At 46.9% G+C, this 25,409-nt stretch overlaps 1 protein-coding gene across 3 annotated transcripts in view; it reads left to right on the forward strand.

Moving 5' to 3' along the window:
• Positions 1 to 11,175: 11,175 nt before the first annotated feature.
• Positions 11,176 to 25,409, forward strand: part of RELN (reelin) — a 538,293-nt gene continuing 524,059 nt past the window's right edge. For all 3 annotated transcript variants that reach the window (XM_070071183.1, XM_051849694.2, XM_051849695.2), the window contains exon 1: positions 11,176 to 11,700. In XM_070071183.1, the coding sequence (XP_069927284.1) occupies positions 11,475 to 11,700 (226 nt within the window). In that variant the 5' untranslated portion in view covers positions 11,176 to 11,474. The remainder of the gene's footprint in view (positions 11,701 to 25,409) is intronic.

Genomic DNA, 25,409 nt, shown 5'->3' on the forward strand with positions numbered 1-25,409 from the left:
TCAAGCCTCTACAAAGTTTAATGGGATCACAGTTTGAAAAAGGTGGTTTTTTAAATGTCTCATGAAATGGTATTGAGTGGAATTATCCATCTCAACACAGCAAAATGAAAGATCATATTGCTTATCCAAGTCAAGAAATTTGTAAAATTGAAGCAGCAATTTTGTGTGTTGATTTGTCTGGAACCATTACCCGTCAGAGCAAGATATATCAGATATAGCACAATAAGGGTGTAATAAATGGAGAATCTTGAAACATGAGACGTCACTTATAGATGTATTGGCTGTTTGGGGTGGTACTATGGGTTTGTACTTTTTATATTTTAAATCTATTTATGTGTTTGTTTACTTATTTATGTATTTACTTTATATGAGAGGGAAGGAGCAGCGTGTCTTCTACTGGTTCAATCCCCAGTTGCCCACAGCCATTGGGGACAGGCCAGGCTGACTTTGAAACTTGGGGATTCAATCTGGGTCTCCCACTTGGGTGGCAGGGACCCAGCTACTTGAGCCTGCTGTCTCCCAGGGTGCACAGTTGACAAGAAGCTGGAAGCAGAAGTGGAGCCAGGAATTGAACTCAGACGTTCCCATGTGGGATACAGGCATCCCAGTCCGCGTTTTCACTACTGTGCCAAATGCCACGCTGCATCCCCCATCCCCCTTCTTTGTGCCTTTTAAATACAGAAATTCTGGTGAAGCTGATTCATATTCCAGGTGATACGATACAAAGACTGCACTGCACACATTTCTGACAGCAGAGAACTTAGAATTTGAAATATCTTGGGCTTACTTTGGAGTGGTTCAAAAGCAGGGCCCCGTGAACCCAGTTCTGGGCTCCGCTCAGGCTCTTGGAGGAGACTCATCCAAGTGAAAGGTCTGGGGCCCCCTTCTATATTAGTACTTCCCATATGGACAGTCAGTTACCTCGGTGCATTATCGGAAAGTCCGGTTCTTCCTCCCAGGATCCACAGTGCCAGCTGCCATATATTTGTTTCCACGTGACTGGGAATGAACACTCGCTTCTCCTCACTGGGCACATCCACAGGCCAGGCCTTCCTACATGGTTGGCTCCTTTTTTAAAATCTCTGGTCTCTGGGTGGTTCGTTTTACTTTCTTTAAGCCTAATAACAAAAGAAAACTGTACTTTATACTGGATCTAGTTGTTTTGCAGGAAGATTTCCAAGAACGTCTGATATTCCATATGGTCAGAGCAGATGTCCCTGCCCTCGGAGTTTTAAATTTTAGTTACCATGGTTTTTATTTTTGTTTTGGTTACTTTAAGAATGCCTGGTGATTCTTTTTTTTTTTTTTTAAGAAAATTATTTTCTTTTTGTTTGAAGAGTGGAGTTGCAGAGAGAGGGAGAGAGAGAGGGAGAGGGGGAGAGCGAGAGAGAGCAAGAGAGAGCATCCATCTGCTGGTTCACTCTCCAGATGGCTGCAGCAGCCAGGGCTGTGCCAGGTAGAAGCCAGGAGCCAAAAGCTCCATCTAGGTGTCCCATGTAGTTGACAGGGGCCCACACACTTGGACCATCTCCCGCTGCTTTTCCAGGCACATTAGGAGGGAGCTGGATCAGAATTGGAGCAGCCGGGACTTGAACCAGTGCCCATAGCATGCTGGCTTTGCAGGCGGCAGCTTTACCCACTACACCCAATGCCAACACTACCTGGTAATTGATGGTTCTTTTTCTTACTTACTCTTCATTACTTTTTAAAAAAAGATTTATTTATTTATTTATTTATTTGAAAGTCAGAGTTACAGAGAGAGAGGTAGAACCAGAGAGAGGGAGAGAGATCTTCCATTCACTGTTTCATTCCCCAGATGGTCTTAAGGGTCAGGGCTGGGCCAAGCCAAAGTCAGGAGCCAGGAGCCAGGAGCTTTATCCAGGTCTCCCAAGTAGGTGCAGTGGACCATCTTCCACTGCTTTTCCCAGCCATTAGCAGAGAGCTGGATATCAAGTGCAACAGCTGAGACCAAACCAGTGCCCAAATGGGATGCTGGCAACATGCAGGTGGAGGCTTTAACCACTACACCACATGCCAGTCCCTCTTTATTACTTTAGAGATATTATTTTCTTTTTAAAATTTATTAAATATTGTGTAGTTTATAATTCTAATGTATAAATCTTTGTAGGTCTGATTCTGGTACCTGCAGCATGATAGTCTAAAAAATATTGTTTCTGTTCACTCATTGGTTTCTAATTTCTCACAGTGTTAGTGGTTTTTTTTTAAAAAAAGATTTATTTATTTATTTGAAAGTCAGAGTTACAGAGAGAGGGAGAGAAAGAGAGAGAGAGAGAGAGAGAGAGGTCTTCCATCTGCTGGTTCACTCCCCAAGTGGTGGCAACGGCTGGAGCTGGGCCAATCTGAAGTCAGGAGCCAGGAGCTTATTCCAGGTCTCCTATGTGGGTACAGGGGTCCAAGCACTTGGGTCATCTTCCACTGCTTTCCCAGGCACCCTAGCAGGGATCTGGATTGGAAGTGGAGTAGCTGGGACCCAAACTGGTACCCATATGGGATGCCTGTGTTGCAGACAATGGCTTAACTTACCATGCTACAGCACCAGCCCCTTATTAGTGATATTTGATTGTGAACATATGTTCCAAGAATCTTCATCGGTTGTAATTTTCGAAACCTGACTTAAAGGGTTTTCCTGTTGTTGCTGTATCTCCTTCCTAGAGGTGACTTAAATCTGGTTCTTTCAGGTGTCTGGGGCCACGTTCAAACCCAAGATCACTTTAAGGAGAAGTCTTGGCTGGAGGTCTTCCCAATTAAACTGAAGTGTGACTTCCGGTCACAAACTTGAGGGGCAGGTTGTGGCTTCACATTCTTTTTGGTGAGAGAGTCCCCATGTCTTCACTTCCCTGTCAAGACTGAGACAACTAAAGAATGTTTTTTCCTAATTCACCTTTCCATTAAGGCTCTGGCTATTTGGGGTGGGTAATAGATTTATGCATGGCTTGTTGTTGTTGCTGTTATTTTAGCTACAGTGCATTGCAAACTATCTGTTTGGGATCCATCACAGATACTTTTGTAAAGTGCTGTACCATCAAAATGAATTACTAGAAATTAAAGAAAGCAACTTGGATGTCACTGCCCTGTAAAAATGACTGTAAAAGTTTCCAAACACTTAACTCTGAATTTCTGTACATATCTCAACAGGGACTGGTGATAGATAGCTTGTGCACTGGTCTGCAAACCACACTTTGAGTAGCACTGTCCTATCACCCATCCCACCTTGAGCTTTATCTCCAGTTTCCACACCCCACATGGCCTGCAGAAGGGAAATTCTAGGGCTACTGGAATGAGCAGATGTCTCAGCGTGCTGGATGGGTGGGGTTCCCAGTGTTTATCTCAGGATTCCCACTCCTGCCATGAGCCCACACTTCCTCCCCTAACTGACATGTTTGAGAAGGCTCACCAAAAGACCCCATGTGTCAGACTATTTTTAACTGCATGGATCGATCATGAGTTAATCATGATTATACCAAATAACTGGGCAAAATGAATTAACAAATAAATTAATAAACTCCTATGTGCAGCAACATGAATGATTCTCAACACCATGATTTTGAGCCAAAGAAAACAGATAGAAGACTCTTATATATCATTTAATTTACATAAGTTTGGAAAACAAGCAAAAATAAGCATCCTGAAGACATTGCGTCTTCACTTAAAAACTCCCCCATGCTTTGGGGAAGAGCAATTATTCAAAGAGATCAGAGGGACCTCTGTTTAATGCACTCCGGGGGCTCCCTACATGAGTTTCCATTTGTAGCACTGCATTGTGTTCCCCACTTAAGACTTGCATGCTTTTCTGTGTATCTGTTCTGTTTCATGTAAAAGGGTACTTCTGCTGGTGTTGTGGTGCACTTGCGATGCTGGAATTGCATATTGGTGGTGCTGGTTGGAGTCCCAGCTGTTCCACTTTCAATCCAGCTCTCTGCTAATGTGCCTGGGGAGGAGGTAAATGATGGCTAAGTACTGGGACCCATACTACCCACATAGGGGACCAGAATGGAGTTCCTGGTTCCTGCTTTCAACCTGGCCCCAGATTTGGCTGTTGCAATCATCTGGAGAGAACCAGTAGATGAAACACCTCTGCACTTTCGTGCTCTCTCTCTCTCGCTCTCTCTTGTCACTCTGTTTTTCCAATAAGTAAATAGATCTTTACAAAATCAAAGTTTACTCAATAAAAATATTTTTTAAGAATAGTTTATCCAACTAGCAATTACCAAGCTGTAAATCGTTCCAGGCTATAAATGAAAAGCCTGAAAATTGTGCATTATATTCCACATCTCTCTCTCCCTTTATCCTTATGCCCACTCTATTACCTAATCCTGCAGTTCTGATTCCTAGTACTTGCCCATCCTGTTCTCTCCATTTCCTTCCCACACCATCCTCTCACTTGAGCTGCTCACGCTAGATCCTAATCCTACCCCTGTATCTACTCTCAGTGTTCTCCAAGCCACCATACATCCTCTTTAGTTCCCTTCTATGCCTCACCATTGTGTTGAGGAAGAAGACCAAAGCCCTCACTGTGTCAGACAAGGCCCTGGGCAGTCTGGCACTGGCCACCCTGGTAGCTTATCTGGGCCTTTCCCCACCTGCACTGACTTCTCTGTAGACCTTGAATCTAGCATTTCCTTTCCATCTACAATTCTTCTTAGAGAAAGGTGCTTGGCATGGAATATTATTTCTTTCACCTTTCCATTGCTTTTTCCTATACTAACTCCTTGTACACCTTCGCTTCTTCCCCTATGCCTTCACTATCTTCTTTTTTACCTTGTCATTCTTTATTTCCCTTTATCGCTCTTTTAAAAAAAAATCACTTTATTTGTTCGAGAGACAGAGACTGAGATCCTCCATGTGCTGGTTCACTCCCTAAGTGCCCACAACAGCCAGGGCTGGGCCAGGCTGGAGCCCAGAGTCAGGAGCTGTCTTGGGTCTGCCACGTGGGTGGCAGAGGCCCCAGTACTAGGTTGGAAACTCCATTAGACAGGCACTGTATTAGCTGCTGTGTCCACTGGATGTAGCCCACTGCAAATGGGAGGTGTGGTGTTTGACAAATGTTGACTGAAGGGCCAGCACTGTGGCACAGTGGGTTAACCCCCTGGTCTGTAGCACCAGCATCCATATGGGCTCTCCTTAGAGGCCCAGCTGATCCACTTCTGATCCAGCTCCCTGCTAATGTGCCTGGGAAAGCAATAGAAGATGACCCAAGTCCTTGGGCCCCTGCACCCAAATGGGTGAGCCAGAAAAAGCTCCTGGCTCCTGGCTCCTGGCTTCAGACTGGCTCAGCTCCAGCCATTGCAGCCATCTAGGGAGTGAACCAACAGATGGAAGATCTCTCTTCTCTCTCTTCCTCTCTCTCTGTATCTCTTTTAAATAAATAAAATAAATCTTTAAGACATTGATTGAATGCATGTGCTAGTGACTGGGCACTTATTCACTTAAAAAATTCTCTAGAGAGACTAAGTTAGGATGAAGCATGAGGGGTGCCAGCCAAGGCAGGGGTGAGGCTGCGAAGGGAGGGCTGAGGGTATGCAGTGAGGGCACAGGACATGAGGAGAGAGAACAGCTTGCGCAAACCCCAGGAATAAGGAATCATTGAAACTTGGATTTTTTTTTTTTTTTTTTGACAGGCAGAGTGGAGAGAGAGAGAGAGAGAGAGAGAGACAGAGAGAAAGGTCTTCCTTTTTGCCGTTGGTTCACCCCTCAATGGCCGCTGCGGCCGGCACATCGCGCTGATCCGAAGCCAGGAGCCAGGTACTTATCCTGGTCTCCCACAGGGTGCAGGACCCAAGGACTTGGGCCATCCTCCACTGCACTCCTGGGCCACAGCAGAGAGCTGGCCTGGAAGAGGGGCAACCAGGACAGAATCCGGCACCCCGATCGGGACTAGAACCCAGTGTGCCGGTGCCGCAAGGCAGAGGATTAGCCTATTGAGCCACAGCGCCGGCAAAACTTGGATATTCAGAGTTGAGGAATTGGGTTCTGTTTCAGAACTTTTGTGATAAAATGACTTTGTTCTTGACCCATGTTTATCTCATTTTGGCATTTTAATTTAGGGTGCCGTTAACATATTCTGCAGGACATGTGTATCAGAGCCAGTGCTCAAATATCCCATCATTTCCAGTGCATTTCATTTGCTAAAGTCTTAGCTAATTTTGTGTGTGTGTGTGTGTGTGTGTGCACTTAAGGGCCACAATTTTATCAGCTTGTACCAAGCCTATGGGTAATGGGCTTTATAAGTTTCCTAGCTGGAAGGTCGGGAAGGGTTTGCCCTTATTAGGCCTCCTATTACTAGTTTGGAGCCTAAAAAGTTGACGGATTTCAGTTCCATGTTTATACTTACATATTTTTGGATTTGTATAGACTTTTGTTGGATTTTTACATATTAAATAAGAGTAGTGCTTTACTTTCCCATACAACCAAACAAAATATTTGATACTTTGGCTTAAAAAAAAATCAATGAAAGGCAATGAGTGAACTCGTTACAACTTTTAAATGTAAGTTAATGTCTGTTTTGTACTTAATCTGAATTCCTCACTTCCCAGGTAACTTGGAAGTTGTGTATCTGGGATAGACACACATGCACTGGGCTTCAAAAAGTTTATGGGAAATGAAATTAAAAGATGTTGCACATTGTCTATGAACTTCTTGAAGTCCCATATATATGCAGAATTTAATTCACAGTGTACTATTATTCAAATGTTAGGTATTAGTTTTATTGCAAATAAATTGGCTTATTATCTAATGCTTAGTGTTTTTTTAAATAGCCTAATTACCACTTTCAAGATCTTAAATAATAATCTCACTTCATTTTAAACCTCCCTTTCCCACAAGTTTATTTTTCACCCCCGATATCACCTTTAATTCTTTGCAATTTAAAACACTTATTTATTTGAAACGCAGAGCGAGCGCGAGAGCGAGAGTGAGAGAGAGAGAGAGAGAGAGAGAGAATCTTCCATAGGCTGGTTCACTCCCCAAATATCTGCAACAGCCAGGACTGGGCCAGGTGGAAGTCAGAAGCCAAGACATGGGTCTCCCATTTGGTTGGCAGGTTCCAAGTACTTGAGCCATCATCTGCTGGTTCCCAGTGTGTGCGTTAGCAAGAGCTGGATCCCAAGCACAGAGTAGCCAGGACTGGAACCAGGCACTTCAATACAGGATGTGGGTGTCCCAAGAGGAAGCTAATCTGCTGTTACAACACCTAACCCTTGCAGATATTTTGAATGTAAACCAATTTTCCTTGAAAATCACTTCTCTATCTGTCAGTTCAGAATGTTTATAGATTTTGTGGACCAAATATTTTTCAAGTTTTTCTTTTTTTTTATCATTTTTCGCTAGATAGAAGTAACGTCCAGGGTTAATACGTGAATTGGGAAACTATGTTATGATTTCCAACTTGGTTTACCACCTTATTGTGTGATTTCAAGTACATTGCTGTGTTGAAAGTGATTCCATATATGCCTCGTATGTGTTCCAGACAGGGAGAGACACAGAGAGATAACCACCTGCTGGCTTACAGTAGCCAAAACAGCCATGGCTATGCCAGGCCAAAGCCAGGAGCTGGGAGCTGCTCCTGGGACTCCCACCTGGGTACAGGGGCCCAAGCACTTGGGCCATCCCCTGCTGCCTTTCCAGAAACATTGGCAGGGAGTTAGATCAGAAGGAGAGCAACCAGGTCTTGAACTGGTGCCCTCATGGGATGCCAGCTTGGCAGGCAGCCACCTAACCCACTGCACCATAATACTGGGCCCTATATTCCTGATTTTGAAAAAGATTACAAAAAAATTTTCATTTTAGCGAGTTGAACTGGATTCAGCTAAGGAAGTCTCAGGGGTGTGTGAATGTGGGCCTCTATTACTGTCAGGGCACAGGGGCTCATGTTAGTTTAAAGGACCACAAAGGAGTGTGCCAACACCCACCTCCCTCCTGCCCAGCTCAGCAGCACCCAGGGCATCATTTTCACCAGTCTCCGTGCCTGTTAAAGAACAATTTGGGGACGATAGCCAGAAAGTCAAGCCTACATAGTTAAGGGTGTAAGTGACCCAAATGCACACAGCAAAGTACTGCCGTAAAAAGTCAAGGAAGCACAAAAATGGGGGAAGATTTGGGAAATTAACTTGGTCACATAATGAGAAAAACCATAACCAGAGATTCCAGCAAGAGGATTCTTGGTTTTTAATTCAATTGTAGATTTATTTATTTGAAAGTCAGAGTTAGGGAGATAGAGAGATAGATAGAGAGATAGAGAGAGAGAGAGAGAAATGGAGAAGGAGAGAGGTCTTCCATTCACTGGTTCACTCTCCAGATGGCTGCAATGGCCAGGACTGGGCCAGGCCAAAGCCAGGAGCCAGGAGCTTCTTCCAGATCTCCCACATGCGTAGCAGGGGCCGAAGTACTTGGGCCATCTTCTACTTTTCCCATTAACAGGGAGCTGGATTGAAGTGGAACAGCCGGGACACCATCCAGTGCCCATATTGGATGCTGGCACTGCAGGCAGTGTCTTTACCTGCTATGCCACAATGTTGGCCCTGCAAGAGTATTTCCTATACAGTATACCACACAATGACAAGACCAGGGCCTCCTGGAAACTGGGGACCGTCTGGGCTGTAAGTGCCTATTATGGACCAAGTGTCCTGCTTTGCTAAGGATCTTTTTTTAAAATCAGCAGCCCCCAGATGAAGCATGGCTAGATAGGATCCCAGGCTCCCCTTGTTACTTCCACGAATCTCAACTCTTTCCTTTAAAAACGAGGCTCATTCTATCTATTGTATAAGTTGTTCTTTTATTTATTTATTTGACAGGCAGAGTGGACAGTGAGAGAGAGAGACAGAGAGTAAGGTCTTCCTTTTGCCGTTGGTTCACCTTCCAATGGCCGCCGTGGCCGGTGCGCTGTGGCCGGCGCACCGCACTGATCCGATGGCAGGAGCCAGGTGCTTCTCCTGGTCTCCCATGGGGTGCAGGGCCCAAGCACTTGGGCCATCCTCCACTGCACTCCCTGGCCACAGCAGAGAGCTGGCCTGGAAGAGGGGCAACCTGGACAGAATCCGGCGCCCTGACCGGGACTAGAACTCGGGGTGTCAGCGCTGCAGGTGGAGGATTAGCCTATTGAGCTGCGGCGCCGGCCTTACAGGTTGTTCTAAACATTAAATGAAGTTATCTGAGACAGGATTTTTTAAAAAAATCCTCCCTTCCCTGTAACAACACCAAGGTGTTCTGTAGGGGTGGCCCGCAGGGGTGAGTGCTGGAATTCTGCAGACTGCCTGCCTTGGACTCACCACAGGCCCTTGGCAGCAGGCTGTGTGACCTCCCACAGGCTCCTTAACTTCTCTGCGCTCCTCATATGTCAGGCGAACATATTAGTAGTTTCCCCACTATGTGGCGACCGTTAAAGAAGTTAACACAGGCAAAGTACTTAGGAAGGGGCTCAGCACAGAGTGTACTTTATAAGCATTCGCTGGAAGCATTCACGTTGAGAAGTGATTTATTTTGTCTGAGGCCACATACACCTGACTGGACAGGAAGATTTGCTAACAGTCTTGCTAGCTGCCGAGCGAGTATCTTCTAATCCAGGATCTCCTGGTGGCGGTGGCTTCCCTTCTAGCTGGGGTTGTAGACACTTGCACGGCCGGCCTGGCTGCCTTGCGCACCTGTTTCCTCTCTCGTGAAAGGAGGATCATTTCTGTCTCTCCAGGTGGTGTTAGCATGAAACCAGGCGATGTACTCAAAGCCTGCACCCAGCATACAGCAACAGTGTAGCGACTGTTGTTTACACATATGCATATACTTTATGTTTGCTCTATGGCAGCCATTCCCTCGGGGAATTTGCGGCCCCCCCTCCCTCCCCCGCCAAAAGCAGGAAAATGTGGACATTTTCTCCCTGTCTAAACTTGGCTCGAGTAAGGGGGAAAAAACCGATCGCTTCCTTTTGCAAGGCAGCGACTATAGCGGTCTCCCCGTGGACCCTTTTTTTTTCCCCCAATACTTTCTCCCACTCCCCACAGCAGGCCCGGACACCGTCCCTTCCCATTTCATAACGGACTCATTTCTAGGGCGTGCGGGTTTGTCTGGGCTTGGTGGCCAGCCAAGAGTGGGTGGGGAGAGGCGTTAAAACCTGGCAGCCCCCCCCCCCGCTCCCCCCACCTCCCCCGGGCTCCTCTGGATGCCTCAGGGTCCCTGCCAGCCGGCCTCGCTTGAAGACGCGCTTACGGATTATCCCAGGTCCCCGCGGTCCCCCGCGCCGCAGCTCATTACCACCCGCTTCCATCGCCTCCCCTCCCCCGCCCGGGCACCTAGGTCACAAGTGACTTTCACAGGCAATAAACACTGCTTTCAAATAAATAAATATAAATAAATAAAATGCACCCAGCTCCGCCTGGAGAACCCAGTCGCGACGAAGCGATGAATATTCCACCAGCCCAGCGCAAGAGCGCCTGTCGCGGCTCGGCTCCGCGGGCTCCTCCAAGCCTCACGCGTCCCTGCACCCGAACGGCACGAATCACCATTTCCAGGCACCGCTCCAGGCTGCCAATCCCACTGTCGCTTCGTCTCATTTGAAATCCGGCTACAGATGAAGCTGGCGCTGGGCTGGGGGCTTGGAAGGGGACGGAGCGCAGGGGCCCCCGGCGGTTCGCGGCCGCGGGCGGTTCCCCGCGTCCAGGGGAGACTGCCAGGCTGCGAGCTCCGAGGGGAGCCGGGCGCAGCCGGCTCAGACAAAGGAGCTTGCGCCCGTGCGCGTTCCCACCGCCCCCCGAGCCTTCCCTCGCGCATCCTCGGGGAAGAGAAGGCTACTCGCAGGGCCCAAGGGGCTGGCCTGCGCCTTCCGCTGGTTGGGACCGCTGGGTGGGAGGGTCCCTCTCTCCAGGGCTCTTTTAGGGGCCCCCCTGCAGATGTGCGGGCTCCCGGGTACCCCCGACAGCGCCTCCCTCCCCGCGCCGCGGCACGCACCCCTCCCTGTCCTTCCGGACGCGGACCGGGCGCCGGCCAGGCTCCCCCGGGGGGCGTGCGCCTCGCGCTGCGCTCCGAGCCACGCGGGCCGGAGGGGCGGTGGCGGGCAGGCGGGCGGGCGCGCGGGGGCGGGGGAGCGGCCGGGACACGTGTGGCGACGGCGGGGGCGGGGGCGGGGGTGGGGGGAACGCGGCGCCCGGGGCTTTAAGAAGGTGTGGAGGGGGGCGGGCGCTTTCCCAGGCCTGGCCGAGGGGCGTCGCGCACAGGCAGCGGCGGTGCAAAGGAGGCAGTGGACGACCGCGCTCTCGGCGCCCGCAGCCCCGGCCCCGCTCTGCCACGGCTTAAAGTAACTTTGGGAGCCGCGGTCTCCCGCGGAACTTCCCGGCCGATCCCTCCCGGCTTGTGCCCGCCGCGCTCTCCGCCTTCGCTCCGCGTGGCGCGGCTCCTCCTCGGTGCCGGCGTCTCCCAAACTGAATGAGCGAGCGGCGCGCGGGGCGCGCGGCGTTGGAGGCGGCGGCGGCATGGAGCGCGGGCGCTGGGCCCCGCGGACTCTGCTCGTGGCGCTGCTGCTGGGGGCGACGCTGAGGGCGCGCGCCGCGGTGGGCTACTACCCCCGCTTCTCGCCCTTCTTTTTCCTCTGCACCCACCACGGGGAGCTGGAAGGGGACGGGGAGCAGGGCGAGGTGCTCATCTCCCTGCATATTGCGGGCAACCCCACCTACTACGTACCGGGACAAGAATACCATGGTAGGTACCGCCGCACCTCCGGGCGTCCCCCGAGCGCCGGCAGCCTCTGGTACCTTCCCAGGGGCCCTTTAAAAACCGGAGCGGCGACACCCCCTGTCCCGCCGCTGCGCTCTGAAGGCGGGCGCGGGGGAGCAAAGTTAGCGGGGAACCGAGTCGCGAATGGGTGCACTGCCCTTGCCCCATGCTCACACACACACACCCCGCGCGTCCCCGCGGGCAGGGCCGGCGCTCGTGCCAAACGCCTGAGAATTCTTGGGGGGCTCGGGGCTTCCTTCCGCGCTGCTGGTTGGTGCAGCTGCCACGGTGAGGGGACGCGCGCCTCTTGCTCCCCTCAACCTAGACCTTTGTCCTGCTCCCTGTCTTCCCCTCGAGGGGCCTGCGGGGCGGCTTGGGGGCTGTCACTGGGCTTTGCGGGCCGGCCGGTGACAGATCGAAGCGCCCCGGTGCGGCGCTGCCCCGCACCGCCCGCCGCAAAGTTCCTGCGGCTCGCCAGCAGCCGGGAAGCCCCTGTGGGCTGCTAACGGCGCCCTGTGCTTTCTGAGGGGGTCCCCGGCTCGGCAGTGCTTCCTGGTGTCTCTGCTTGTTCTCCTATTTTGGCCACGGTGCTGGGCGTTCGGGTCACCTTCTTGGCGCTTCCCAGTAACTTTGCTTACATTTGCACAGCTCACAGCTGCAGGTGGAGGTCCCCCCCCCCCCCCGCCCCATGATGTAAAGGAACCTTTGGGAAGGGGATCATTTTGCAATCCTTTCTGGAAATTAGCACTACGGAAGACTTCAGCTTCAAGACGTAGAATTTCATCCTAAGCTAGTACACTATGTGGAGAAATCAAACTAGTGTCTGTTTTCTGTGTTTCTGCTGGGACTTCTGAATGTTCCACTTCGATGGCGCTTTTAAGCAGTTGACAGCCACTATTTAATCTGAATTTTAACGCAAAAAATAATTAGACCCAACCGAATAGAAACTGCTGCCTGGTTAGGTCGCGTTACAGTTTCTCTCTCTATTAGGCTAACCGTTGTTGACACGGCAAGAGACAGCCCGAGGGACACTGGCATTTCAGAAAGACGTGCGTTTAAAAATGTTAAGAATACGTAGGAATTTTTTTTTTTCAAGACGCTTCATACTCTGGTTTCTCTTCAGATAGTATAAATCTTTTGCCTTTTCTTTAAAAAAAAAAAAAAAAACCTTCCTATCTGTTTTAAAATATTTGGCCTAAATCAATGCTTCCTAGTTTAGAATAATGTTTTCGCAACTTTCTTGTAGCACAAAGTCCAATTTACTGGGATTTTAAAAATTAATTTTGGAAAGTCAATATCCGTGATTAGTCTCGCCTTTCCCAGAAGCCCTTCCTGCACTGTCGTCCCAAGAACAATCTGGTGCTTTTCCAGAGTCTGAGGCTCTTTAGGTGGAAAGAAGCCAGCATGGTGACACCTGGGAGCCTAACCCAAGACAGATTGGTTGGGCCGCTCACTCAGTGTGAGGAGCCTTAGCAAAGATGCTTGCCCAGTGCTAACTCCCGGGAGGGCGGTAGGTGAGCTAGCAGGGCGGTCTGGGCAGGCTGTGAAGAAAGACCATCTGATGGCATGAAGCCCATTTTTGTTTCTGTCTTCCACATCAGTTGTAAGGTGCTGTCATGGAACATTTAAGTCAAAAACACTAAACCGTACCGTAGGCTTTTCTTTTGTTGTAAAGTTAGCAGGTGTGAGTCCACCTACCACCACGGACGATAATCGGGTCTGAAATGACCAGCAGGTGACCCTGAGGAAGAATGAAGTGTAATGCTTTATACTGGGCATTGGGAGGAGAGAATCTCCAATTTCTGCCACTGAAAAGGTCGAGGAATCTTACTGTGTTAAGTTATAAAAGGTCAAATTAGTGTAAGCTTTGAGGATAAATTCCCGTTAACCTAGTTCACCAACCACTTATATCTGAGCTCTAGCTGTAGCTATAGGCCTTTAGTAACAGTTTGTCTTGTAGGATGTTCCACATGAAGAAGAAATGTTGAATGCTTTTTTAGATCTTTTGTCTAAATTAATTTCAAAGTTAATTGTTTAGCATCTGGAAGAAGTGAACTGCCGATAGTTCAAAACTTAACCCAATATACTTTCATGAGTGGCTTATTTGGATACGTGACCAAAATGGAAGGTTCTTTGGCCAAAAAGTCTATGCAAGCTTAAGGTATCTGTAGAATGTTGCTTGCGACTTTGCTGCTAACCTTCTAGGTCTTTAAAAGGTAGTAGCTATGTCCAGAAAAATATGGAGTATCTATGATTTACATGGAACTTGTGTTGTTGGGTACAGAGCTGATAGATTTTTTTTTTTTTTAACCTGAGAGTGCACTGGTTGAGGTGGTGTGTACGTGTAACGTAGAATGTTCATGAAGATCAGGGCACGGACAGCCTAGATTAATAAGAAATCTAGAATAAAGACGTTAAAAATCACAGGTTCCTGTATTTGTCGTGTTTATTTAAAGGTTTCTATCAAAAATCTTTGACCAAACATAATGATGAAATATAGTACTAAAGAATTTGGAGCTTGGGACTGTAGCAGAATAGTTACAGATTTCCAACATTAAGTAGTTTATTCACCTGTCTGCAGCATCAGCCGCTCTGTACATAGTGCATGGTTGTTATCTAATAGGCTCCCATCTCTTAATTAAGTGGTGTCACGCAGCATCTCTGTCCTCATCTTCTTATATCTTTTAAATTCTCTTGTCTGTGACTCCCTTGAGATGGCATTGTTAGACATGACGAACTATGATATCTTTCCATGCATGCACCGCAGTGTAGAAGCTTAGCAGAAAGAGGTTTTATATGCATCATTAGAAAGATCTTGGGGTCAGACATTTTTTTCTAGATTTTTTATTTTTTGCACGAAACCCAAGATCTGGTCTGTTTTCTCAGTCAGGGCTTCCAGGTGCCAAATCTGGGTAATTTTTTTTTTTTTGATAGAAAGTTGCAAATGATGGGAAAGTAGGAAATGGCGACCTAGATGGTCTGGGTCGCTGTTTTCTTTCCCAGCCACGCCCAGCAGCTGGCTGCCTGTGCTCCTGGGGACCAGCACAGTACTGTGACACGCGCACGCGAGGGTCAAGGTGAAGTCTGCAGCCTTCCTCTCCCGTGGTAGCGCCTCTTCCTCATCTGCACCACCTAGCTGTCTCTCTACCACTGTTGTTTGCAACTCCTCCCCCAGTCAATTTACATTTTTTCTTAATTGTGGAAGCATTTCCCCCCACCCCTTTATGCTTAAAATAACTTCAGTGTCGCTAAGCCTGAAGAGAACATATTGTGTGAGAGGAAGACTTCAGATACCCCTGAAGTCCCATCAGGGAGCACCTGCCCACTTGCGAAGTTGCCTTCACTCAATCACCACCAGAAAGGAAAGATCAGCTCTGAAAAATCATTGCCCCTGCAAGCCAAGGGTGGATACAGGAGTCTGTTCAAAGCACTTGCGCTTCAATGAGGCCATTTACCTGAATTTCTAGGAATTAGAATCTCTATTCTTATAGGGCAATAATGATAAGAATGTGATCTAAGCAGTCTATTGAGGGAAATCGATTCTTTGTGGTTCAGACTGAATTAGTGGCATACCAGGGACACTTTAGAGGGAGGATTCTCTTGTATTTTGTAGATCCACCAACACCATTGGTGGTTCTTGCATTCAACATTTCCATGCCATTTAAAAAACCATACTGTGAAGGTGGGCAGGAAAATCACTTTCCTACTGAACGTTTACCTTAAAAAAATAAAACCAGGATAAAATATTCGGGGCACGTTGCTGTAACAACTGCCAGTTACCTATTGTGGACAACCTGTGTTCTGAAATCAACTAGTTGCTGTCTAAAGATCACTGTTCAAAGGAAGTATACTGGATGTGGTGGCCTCTCAAATCCGAGTGATGGCTCTCTGTGAGATACAATGCTTGGGCACATACTCCAGATTTAACTCCTTTCAAAGACACGATTTTACTATTTGGATATAAGTCATTTACCTTTGCTAAAATAACAGTTGTTGATCAGGTGTGTGTGTGTGTGTGTGTGTGTGTGTGTGTTTAATCCTCCTTTGGTGTCAGATTATTTAATCAGCATATTGAAACTCTTAGAATCATTTGTCAGATGCAATTTATAAATGAACTGCAGCTGTGTCCTGCTTAGATCTGACTGAAAATGTGGCTTTTTAAAGCATTTTGCTCTGCTTGTCATGTAGTTCATCTTACTCTCTGTAATTTATTGGAAACATTTTACTGATGTGGCTCAGATTGTTTCTTAAACCAAAAGATGTTGCCTCATGTAATTTATATTCCTTGTGTGTTTCAGTTCCAATCTTAAAAAAAGATCAGATCTTTAGAGTCATAATTCAGAATATCATTTAGGCAGAAATTCTTACTCCGTAGTAATTCATTACTAGAAATTATTTAGAGTATTTCTTTCCAGTTTTTTTATTTTAAATTATTTCTATTTTCATTAAAATGATAAGCACAGAAAAGGAAAGTTGTGTCATTGTAATCATGTGAGTATTATTTTTTGCTGAACTGTCTGATTCGAATACATTTTTCTTTCTATCTTTGAAAAGAGGCTGATAGATATTATAACGAGATTTTTAAAGTCAATATTATTGACTTCCCAGTTTTTCATAAATTAATTTTATTCAAGAGAAAATATCTTAGAGCTATCTTTGATTTGTTTTTCCCCTTTTGGGAATTGGCCAATTTTACAGAATGATCTGGGAACCTCACATTATCAATTATTTGGGATAGGTTGCACAGTAAGTGATAACTGTTTCTCTGGTTATTTCAAGTGTGACACAGAAACTTATTATGTCTTTAATGCTCACAAGCAGCTGCTGATGCAATAGCCCCTTTATTTAAAATAGCCTTTACTAGTGAAAATCATAAATAAATTGAGCGGCAAGTACTTTTTGAACATTTGCATTTTAAGAGTTATACTGGTCAATGTACTCACTCAAGAGATAAAGTTATTTCTGTTATATAAAAGCAGATTTTAAAAAAAAGGATGATCCTACACTGAGGGAAAGAAGGGAAGTGGGAGGTGTGAGGTTGGAATGGGCAGGTGCACCATGAACAGAGAGAAGTGAGGTAGGTAGGGTGTGTCTGAGCCACGACATAACATGCGTAAAAGGAAATTCATTTATATATTCTTGTTTAAAAAACATTGAGGTGATTAAGATACACCTTTCACCTAATTTTAGATTCACTTAAAAAATAACCAAACTATCATTTCATCCTCATCAGCTTAAAGAAAATTCTAAAGCACATTTTTAAGAAACTGGGATTGAACTTTTCAACCTTGAAGTTCCCATAATGACTGTTTAAACATAGAAATGGTGTATTTTTAAAAAAATCTGGACTCTAGAACATTCTGCAAGAAGTGATCTTTCTTTGGTGTTAAGTGTGTGGCTCAGAGAGCAGTTTTCACCATGGTCACCTGCCATGCTCATCTCAAAGAGACAGAACTTCTGACAAGTTGAATGCTGTGCCTATGAGTTAACGAATTATTTTTAAAATTTACTGCCTTTAAAACTGTGCATACTTCATCCCCCATTTTATTCTGTCCCCTAAGGGTCCCAGCTATGGCAATGAATTTGAGGGTGTGTGTGGAGCACAAATGAACAAGTGTTGGTTTGTAGTGTGAGGTAACCCTAATTGCTCAAAACACAAAGCTAAGCTGGTTAAACTGCTTTGAGTACCACAAAGGGATAGTTACAGAGGCTCTGAGCTGCCAATGTAGACATTAAATACCCTAGAAATCCTTTTCTTAGAAAACTAAAACGATGTTGAAAACACATTTTTACTGCTGAAAGGTCCCTCTTCAATTCTAGGAGAGCTGGCGATGGGTCCCGGTAACACTGATTGTGGATGGCCACAAACCTAGGGACCCGAGCAGGGCTGCTAACAGCTGGAGCAGCGCGTGCTCCAGGCCCCTCACCGCTACCTGCCTTTCCTGCGCTGCTCCCCCTCCTCATCTGAATGCAGCCTGCCTTCTCTTTTGCTTTCTTCCTTCTCCTAAAGCTTCGCAGTCGCTTCCCTTTTGCTTCCCTTCTGATCCGTGTCGCAGGCTCTTGGTTCCCCTCTCCACCTCTTTTTTCTGCTTCACGGTTCTGTTTCCTTTCTCTTTTTACTCTCTCTTTTCTTCAGGGTTCCTCTGGTCACCAACTTTATGGCATTTCTCTCCTTTGATATGTAATGTGGAAAGTATCTCCACGTTTTTATCAATTATGATATTCATTGACCATTTGCCATCATAGAAGTGGGTAAAAGTAGGTTTGCGTATTGCCATTGTAAAGATCGGTTTGATCTGCTCATTTAAAACATTTTACTTGCCCATTTGAAAAACTGTGAGCTAGTTATTCCCAATAGGAAAATAGGGTCCCTTCTCCTGCACTGTAAAATCTTTTGGTAGAACACCCAAGCCTGTAGTTGCTGGATTCCGAATTGGCTGCCTTTTTTGCTGTCAGTGTGTGGTGACACTGTAGCATCAGAAGTTTGGGCACAAACTCTTAGATACAGCGGATGGGAGTGCTGTAGCAATTGGAAAACAGCACACTGAATGCATTTGAATCCCAAAGGCAGCTCCATTCCAAGATCTCTTGAATGCTTGAGTGCTCTAGGCTGCTTCTGGAAAGCTGAAGAAGACGTGACTTCATCATCATCCCCATTCCCTCGGATTATGTCATTGAGTTGCTGGTCTCATTGGCAAGCGCATAATTGCAGCTGCGTAGCTACCGCCATAACGAAGCCACCTTTTCAGGTCGCTGGCATTTGATAAGCAGACCAGAGAGGGCAGCAGTGCGGTGAAAGGTGGAGTGCCCCAGATTGGAAGCAAAGAAGGGAGCTCTGTTTTCCTGATTCATTTAACAGGCAGAGAGGGAGGCTAGGGGAGAGACAGGCAGAGAGAACTCCCACCCACTGATTCACTCCCCAAATGCTCATAAAGCCCAGAGCTGGGCTGGGGCCATAGCTGGGAGAAGCAACTCAATCAAAGTCTCCCAGTTACGTAAGCCATCGCTGCTGTCTCCCAGGGTCTGTGTTAGCAAGAAGCTGGACTCATGGACACCAGAGATGGAACGCAGGTGTCTTAAGCCATGACTTAAATGCCAAGCTAAACACCCACCCTCCTCAATCCTCCAGGGTATTTCTCGAACAGAATCTACTTCATTGTTTTGTTGCATGTGAACTCCAGTGTGTATTCCAGCTCAAACATTTGAAACGTCTGTGGCTCCGGGCGCAGACTCATGACCCTGTAAAGAGAAGCCCAGAGAGGCACAGTGAGGTAGTGGGGAGAGTCCAAGCTTTTGCAGCAGCAATTCGTCTGCTTGTCTTGCACCTGTCCTCTCTGAGCTGCGGAGTGTACATTTCTAATATAGAAGCCATGGTTTCCACTTTTCATTGTCGCTGATATGAAACAAGACATTGTATATAAAGCATGTGACACACAGTAGGTGCTTACTAGGTAATGGAAGTTATCATCTGCTACAGTCACCCAATTTGAGATGAGAAATCCGGATAAGAGCTATTCATCCGTGCCTGGCCAACAGGCGACATGTTTCAAGTGCGATTCCAAACTGAGTATGTTGAGAAGGGTCACAAAAGTGGAAAAAAAAAATCGGCTCGCTACCAAATATGGATGCAGAAGCCACAAAAAGCCACAAAAAGTGTTATTTTTTGCCTTCAGATATCATAAAATCAGTATAGTTTTAGTCCAATAGAAATTTTGGTTAATTTATCCAGTTCCTAAGTCAAACATTCTTGTTCCTAAATGGAGTATTTTTCTTTAGTTGACCAAACCCACAACCAAAAATGTGTGGGTTTAGCTAGTGGTCTAGGGACATATACAGAATTAAACAAATGTAAAAGAGTTTCATGCTTGTATATTTGGTCCAATTTTTTATACTATACAAGGGGTCTTCGAAAAGATATGAGACCTATGTATGAGGAAAAAGCTCTGCACGGACTTCAAACAGATTTTACACCAAAATATACTTCTCTCTTGAATGCCATTTTCCAAGAACTTTTTGAAGCACCCTTGTGTGTGCATGTCCACAAGCCAATGTGAAATGCTTTTAAAATACAAAACTCTTTCAGCCAAACTGGAACTGAGAGAGACTGATGTTGACAGAGTTTGCCGGGTCCTGAGAGTGAGTGAAGAAAGTAGGTGGTGAACCGCAAGGCCAGTCCATCGGTGAGAAAACACAGCCCCACCCACACACAGGGCAGAGTAAGGCCGTGGCTGGCGGTGCACTCTCTGTGTCCACGGCAGGTAGGTTGACATGGGCAGCCACATGACCCTGTGTAGGTTGTTCAGAAGTATGGAGTTAGATGATCTCCGTGGCAGATTCTGGAATCTATGAAAGTTTGTGCATTGATCTCACGGTTGAGATCTTCTCTGGACTATTGGAGAGCAATTGCTCTGTTTCTAGACTCAACAGTGCCACGTTTTGTGGCACACGTTGATTGTTGTGTACAGTTACATCTAGGATGCCTCTCTCACTAACTGATTTTGTTTGGATCAAATGTGTCCAGTTAAAGATACCCCCAGTCCTGTATGATTCAGTAATGTTAAGTGGAAGTCAGCTGATTGTGATCTTTGGGAAGGTTCTTGATAAAACAAAGGAGGTTTTCAGAAGACTCGGCAGGTACATGTTTTGTTTTTGTTTTCATTTCTTGGGACCATACCCTTACCTATATCTTCTAGCTAGGAGGTGTTGCAGCCCTATTCTGTTCTTGAGGATCCTGGCCACAGGCTAAGAATAGTGACTCAGAGCTGTAGAGGGAGCTGGGTCCTTATGTATATTCTTGGCAGCTGTGTCAGCCCTGGAATAATTTGGGAGTCTGTTTTATCATAAGAAAAGTTACTCCGGGCCAGCACTGTGGCCCAGCGGGCTAACGCCCTGGCCTGAGGTGCCGGCATCCCATATGGGCACCGGTTCTAGTCTGGGGTGCTCCTCTTCCGATCCAGCTTTCTGCTGTGGCCTGGCAAAGCAGTGGAAGATGGCCCAAGTCCTTGGGCCCCTGTGCCTGCATGGGAGGCCTGGAGGAGGCTCCTGGCTCCTGGCTTCGGATGGGTGCAGCTCCTGCCATTGTAGCCAATTGGGGAGTGAACCATTGGATGGGGGATCTCTCTCTCTCTGCCTCTGTCTCTGCCTCTTTTCTGTCTGTGTAACTCTGACTTTCAAATAAATAAATAAATCTTTAAAAAATATTAAAAAAAAGTTACTCCTATTAAGTCATGCTGAGTTTGTGTTCTGAATGTAGTCCTAATTAATATGCATTTCTTTGAAACACATGAAGGAACCAGTTAACGTTCTCTGCTGTGTCACTCACAATTCTTGTATCCAGTTCTGAATTGCTTTGGTCCTCTGGTGCTTTAGGTAGGCTGCTTCCTAGGATACTTTGGGTGTATTTCCAGAATATCCCTGCAGGTGGTTACGATGGTGCATTTTGTATTAGCTCTTGTAGTTGAGCTGTGGGAAGGTAACCTGTGCCTGACCTCTGGTTTCTGGAGTCGCTTATATACTGACAGTTTATGCTTGTTAGTTTCCGCCTCTGAACTTTGTTTGCTGACACTCTTATCTCTCCAAAGTGCAGCGTCACCATATGTAAATCCTGTTGACATTTACAACACCTAGATGTGCCGCTTGGCTGTGAATGTGGGCTCTGCCCTCACCTTCACCTTGTCTGTTATGTCTGGCTCAAGCCTCCAGGACCGAATCCAAGTTTGTCATTTCTCCTGCTTGTTACATGTCAACAGAGGAAGCCGACACCGCAGGCTTACCTGCAGGAACATGTCATCATTTGGCGGAGGCCACTTCTGTTACGAGTGTTGACATATCCTGTGGTCCTAGTCCTGGTCCTTTTCATACTTCCTTTCCTCGCAGCCACACTTCCTGCATTCTCACCCTGCAGAAACTTTTATGTCCAGTGGTTTTTTTTTTGAGGGGGGGTGGGGCGGGGTGGGGAGGGGCGGGGAATATAGGAAAACAAATTTTGTTCTAGGTCTTTAAAAAAATAAAGTGGATTGACATTGCCACTGAGACTGTGAAAAATGGCAGCTGAAGAACTATCGGAATAAATTGTAGCCATAGTAATAAGAGCGAACCCTAAACTAGCACTTAATAGGTGCCAGAGACTAGGTGCCTTATGTGTATTAACGCACGTGATTCTCTGCAAAAGCCTTGGGAGCAGGTGCTGTTACCCTGCTTCTATGGAGGCAGAACGGAGTCGCAGAGAGGTGCGCCTTTTGCCCAAGACTGCAAGGCTGCTTATTCGGGCCTCTGTCTTACTCCAGAATCATTGGAGTGTGCATTTATCTTTTTAAATGATGATTATTCCTGGGAAGGGAACATAACAAGGAATAGTAAAAGTCATTTCAGGAAAGAGAATCTCAGGAAAAAGTAAAAGCTATTTTTGCTGATTAAGATAAAAGATTGCTGGGCAGGCATCGAGCCCAGGCATGCAGACACCCACTAAGAGGTCCAGGTCCCACATGCGAGGACCTGGGGTTGGCACCTGGCTCCCGACTCCAGCTGCCTGCTCCTGCAGACCCAGCAAGGCAGCAGTGACGGCTCAGAAATTGGGTTCCTGCCTCCCATGAAGGGGACCTGTGTTCCCAGCTCCCAGCTGAAGGGTCAGCCAGCCCACCCATTGCAGGCATTGAGGGAATGAACTCTGAGTGGGAGCTCTCTCTGTATTTCTCTCTGTCCCCTTCTCAGAGCCTCTCAAATAAATAGATGATGACGAAGAAGTAAAACATAAAAAAAGATTTCACCTATCAGTCCAGAAGGCTGGAGTTTTGTATTTCTAAGTTTTCAGTTGTTGGACTACACATGTCTTTCAGATAAAGCCCAAATCAAAGGTATTATCTTAGTATGCTATCTGCATGAAAGAGTTACTAGCATGCCTTCCAAGTAAGGAAGGCAAAGTACCAAAAAGCCATTTCCAAATTTTTGTTTCAAATTTATTCTTATAACAGTTTTATAATATAATTTTTATTAGCATGCCAAATTAAATAGGAAATTTGTTCTCTGACTCACCAGTAGAACTTAGGTGCAGCTTGAATACAAGAGAATTCAAAAAGGTATGTGGCAGGAGACATTTTAAAACAATTCCGTTGACGTTCATCTACTTGCAATATATCCCTTTCTTTAGAAAAGTCCTCTAAGTGTTATGAGTCTGCATGTGCAGCCTGCAAAATTGAGAGAGGTGGTGTACAATGGAAATCCTTGGTGATGACCCAGAGCTTTCTGCAGTGTGTGGTCCACTCTCTACTCAGAGCCCTGCTCATACAGTGATATCAAAATCAGTGTTGTCTTGCACTTGACTTTGTAGAGTTACTTTTCATACATGGATCAGATCTTTTTATTTAATATTTATTTATTTGAAAAGGAGAGAGGGAGAGAGAGCTTTCATCTGCTGGGTCACTTCCCAAGTGCCTGCAACAGCTGTGTCTGAGCCAGGCTGAATCCAGGAGGCTGGAACTCCATCCGGGGGGTCTCCCACAAGGGTGGCAGTAGCTCAAGTGCCAGGGCCATCATCCGCTGCCTTCCCAGGTGCACGAGCAAGAAGCTGGATCGGAAGTGGAGCTGTGGAGACTTGAACCCGCACTGTGATATGGAATGCAGGTGTCCCAAGTAGTGGTTTAAGCTGCTGCACCACAGTGCCTAGGCCATGGCTCAATGCTGTAAAAAAATCACTTTGTGTTGAGTTTGTTTGAATGAGAATGAGTGAACAACCGCCAAGGCCTGCCAGCGAAGACAGCTCAGCTGTAGATGTCCCGCTATGGCGAGCATCCACTGCAGGAGTGTTGAGCCTTTATTTTGGCAGCATTATAATGTCCTCTAAGCCTTTGTACTTACCTTGGAGAACTGGTTCAGCTTAAAAACACGAGTTTCCTGAGCTGCCACAGAGCTGAAGAATTCAGAGTGGCAGGTATGCCAGGGTGCCTTGGTTGCCAGCAATAGAAACCAACCCTGGCTAACTTGGGCTCATGGAAGATACTAGAAGGAGCTTGGTTAGCTCACAGAATGGAGGGAGAACCTGAGTGGGGCGGTCCACTGCTCAGGGAATCTGGGTGGTAGGAGCAGTGGTCGAGCTTTCCTGTCCCCACACTTGGGATGAATCTTCTCCAGGTCCTTTCCTTTCTTGCGTCATTGAAGTTGCACAGTGCTGCAGAGATGTGCTGTCACTGCTCAGACCCTCTGGGATTCTGTCCACCGCGCTTCGCTTCAAACCGCCAGCAGACTTCGGCTGAACGGGGCCTGTAAGGCAGTCACTAAAGGCAAATGAGTGAGTGTGTGCCCTTGGCCGCACGTATCCACTACAGCAAAACCCTGTCCTCACTAGGAAGCTGGCAAACACTCACCAGGACAGGGTGGCACTGATGCAGCTGATCACAGGACACACTTTCGTCATCTGGCTTTTGCAATTTCACACTGTTCTAGTTTCTGCCCCCTTCCCTGTCTGCTGTTTCTCAGCCTCCTTTCCTATCTCTTCGCCCCGCCTCTGTAGTGTTGGCACACCCACATCTGCCCTTTGCCCTAGGGATGGCATCCATTCTGGTGCTTCAAGTGCCACTGGCACGTTCATGACTCGAAGTCTGTCTGAGGCCTGCCGTGCCTATCGACTCGGTATCTCCACCTGGATGTCTGTTGGTACCTCCTGTCTCCTCTCACCATAGAGCAGCCCCTTCTGGCCTCCCCCACCTCTGCTGATGCTGACTCAGGCCCTACAATTGTGCAGTCCCCGATCTTTTTTCTAATTCTCTGCTCCCAGTCCATCCTTAAGAGCAGTTGGTTTTGCACTGAAACACACCCAGCATCTGTCATGGCCACCACCATCAGGATGCTACGGGCAGATCCTATTTGCCTGCATTGCTTCAATGCTTGCTCACCTTCCATCCTGTCTTAGAGCCTGAGGACTTGGTTAAAACCAAGGTCTTCCCATTCCTCTGCTCCAAACCTAAGGTGACACTCCGCCAGTATTTTCCCGGACCAGTGCCCGTCTTCTTCCGTTTAACCAGTGTCCGCTCTAGTTTAGCATTTTTTGCTAATGGAAAAAACAGAATTTTAATAATAAATTATGTAGTCATTCTGTCTCTATTTCTTATTGCTCCTCAACTCTCTTTGTAAAAATTAAAAAAATGTCCTTCGCATGGCCTTTGAGGCCCAATGGCACCTGATTCCTCAGTCCCTTTTCAGCTCTGATGTCACTGCTTTTTTCTTACGCCTCCACTGAGGATTGAGGGCCTCTTTCGCTGTTGTTTCGACACAGGAGGGGCTCAGCCCCAGCCGGGGGCTTTGCACTTGGCATTCTGCTGCCTAGCGTGCTCTTCCCGGGACAGCCTCTGCTTGTTCTCCTCCTGCCTCTGGACGATTTCTCAGTGAAGCCATCCCTGGCTGTCCTGTTTAAACTTGTGACATCCTTTCTCTGCAGGTCGCACCCCGCTTCCTGCCTGGTTGGTTTCCTCACGCTTATGGACACATATATATGTTGCTGTTGACCTTGCTGCCTTTCTGGGCCATCAGTGTAAGTGCTTCAGGCCCCACCAGCGTTGTTTCGCTTGCTGCTCTATAGCCAGTGCCTAGACATGTACCTGGCTCGCAGCAGGCCCTTAACAACTTTTATGCAATGAATCAGTGAGCAAAAATAGCACTTGGGACCCCTGTCTAATGTCAGTTCTATTTCAGATTGTTGTCTC

The sequence above is a fragment of the Oryctolagus cuniculus genome, chromosome 3, assembly GCF_964237555.1.
Source record: "Oryctolagus cuniculus chromosome 3, mOryCun1.1, whole genome shotgun sequence".
Taxonomy (NCBI): domain Eukaryota; kingdom Metazoa; phylum Chordata; class Mammalia; order Lagomorpha; family Leporidae; genus Oryctolagus; species Oryctolagus cuniculus.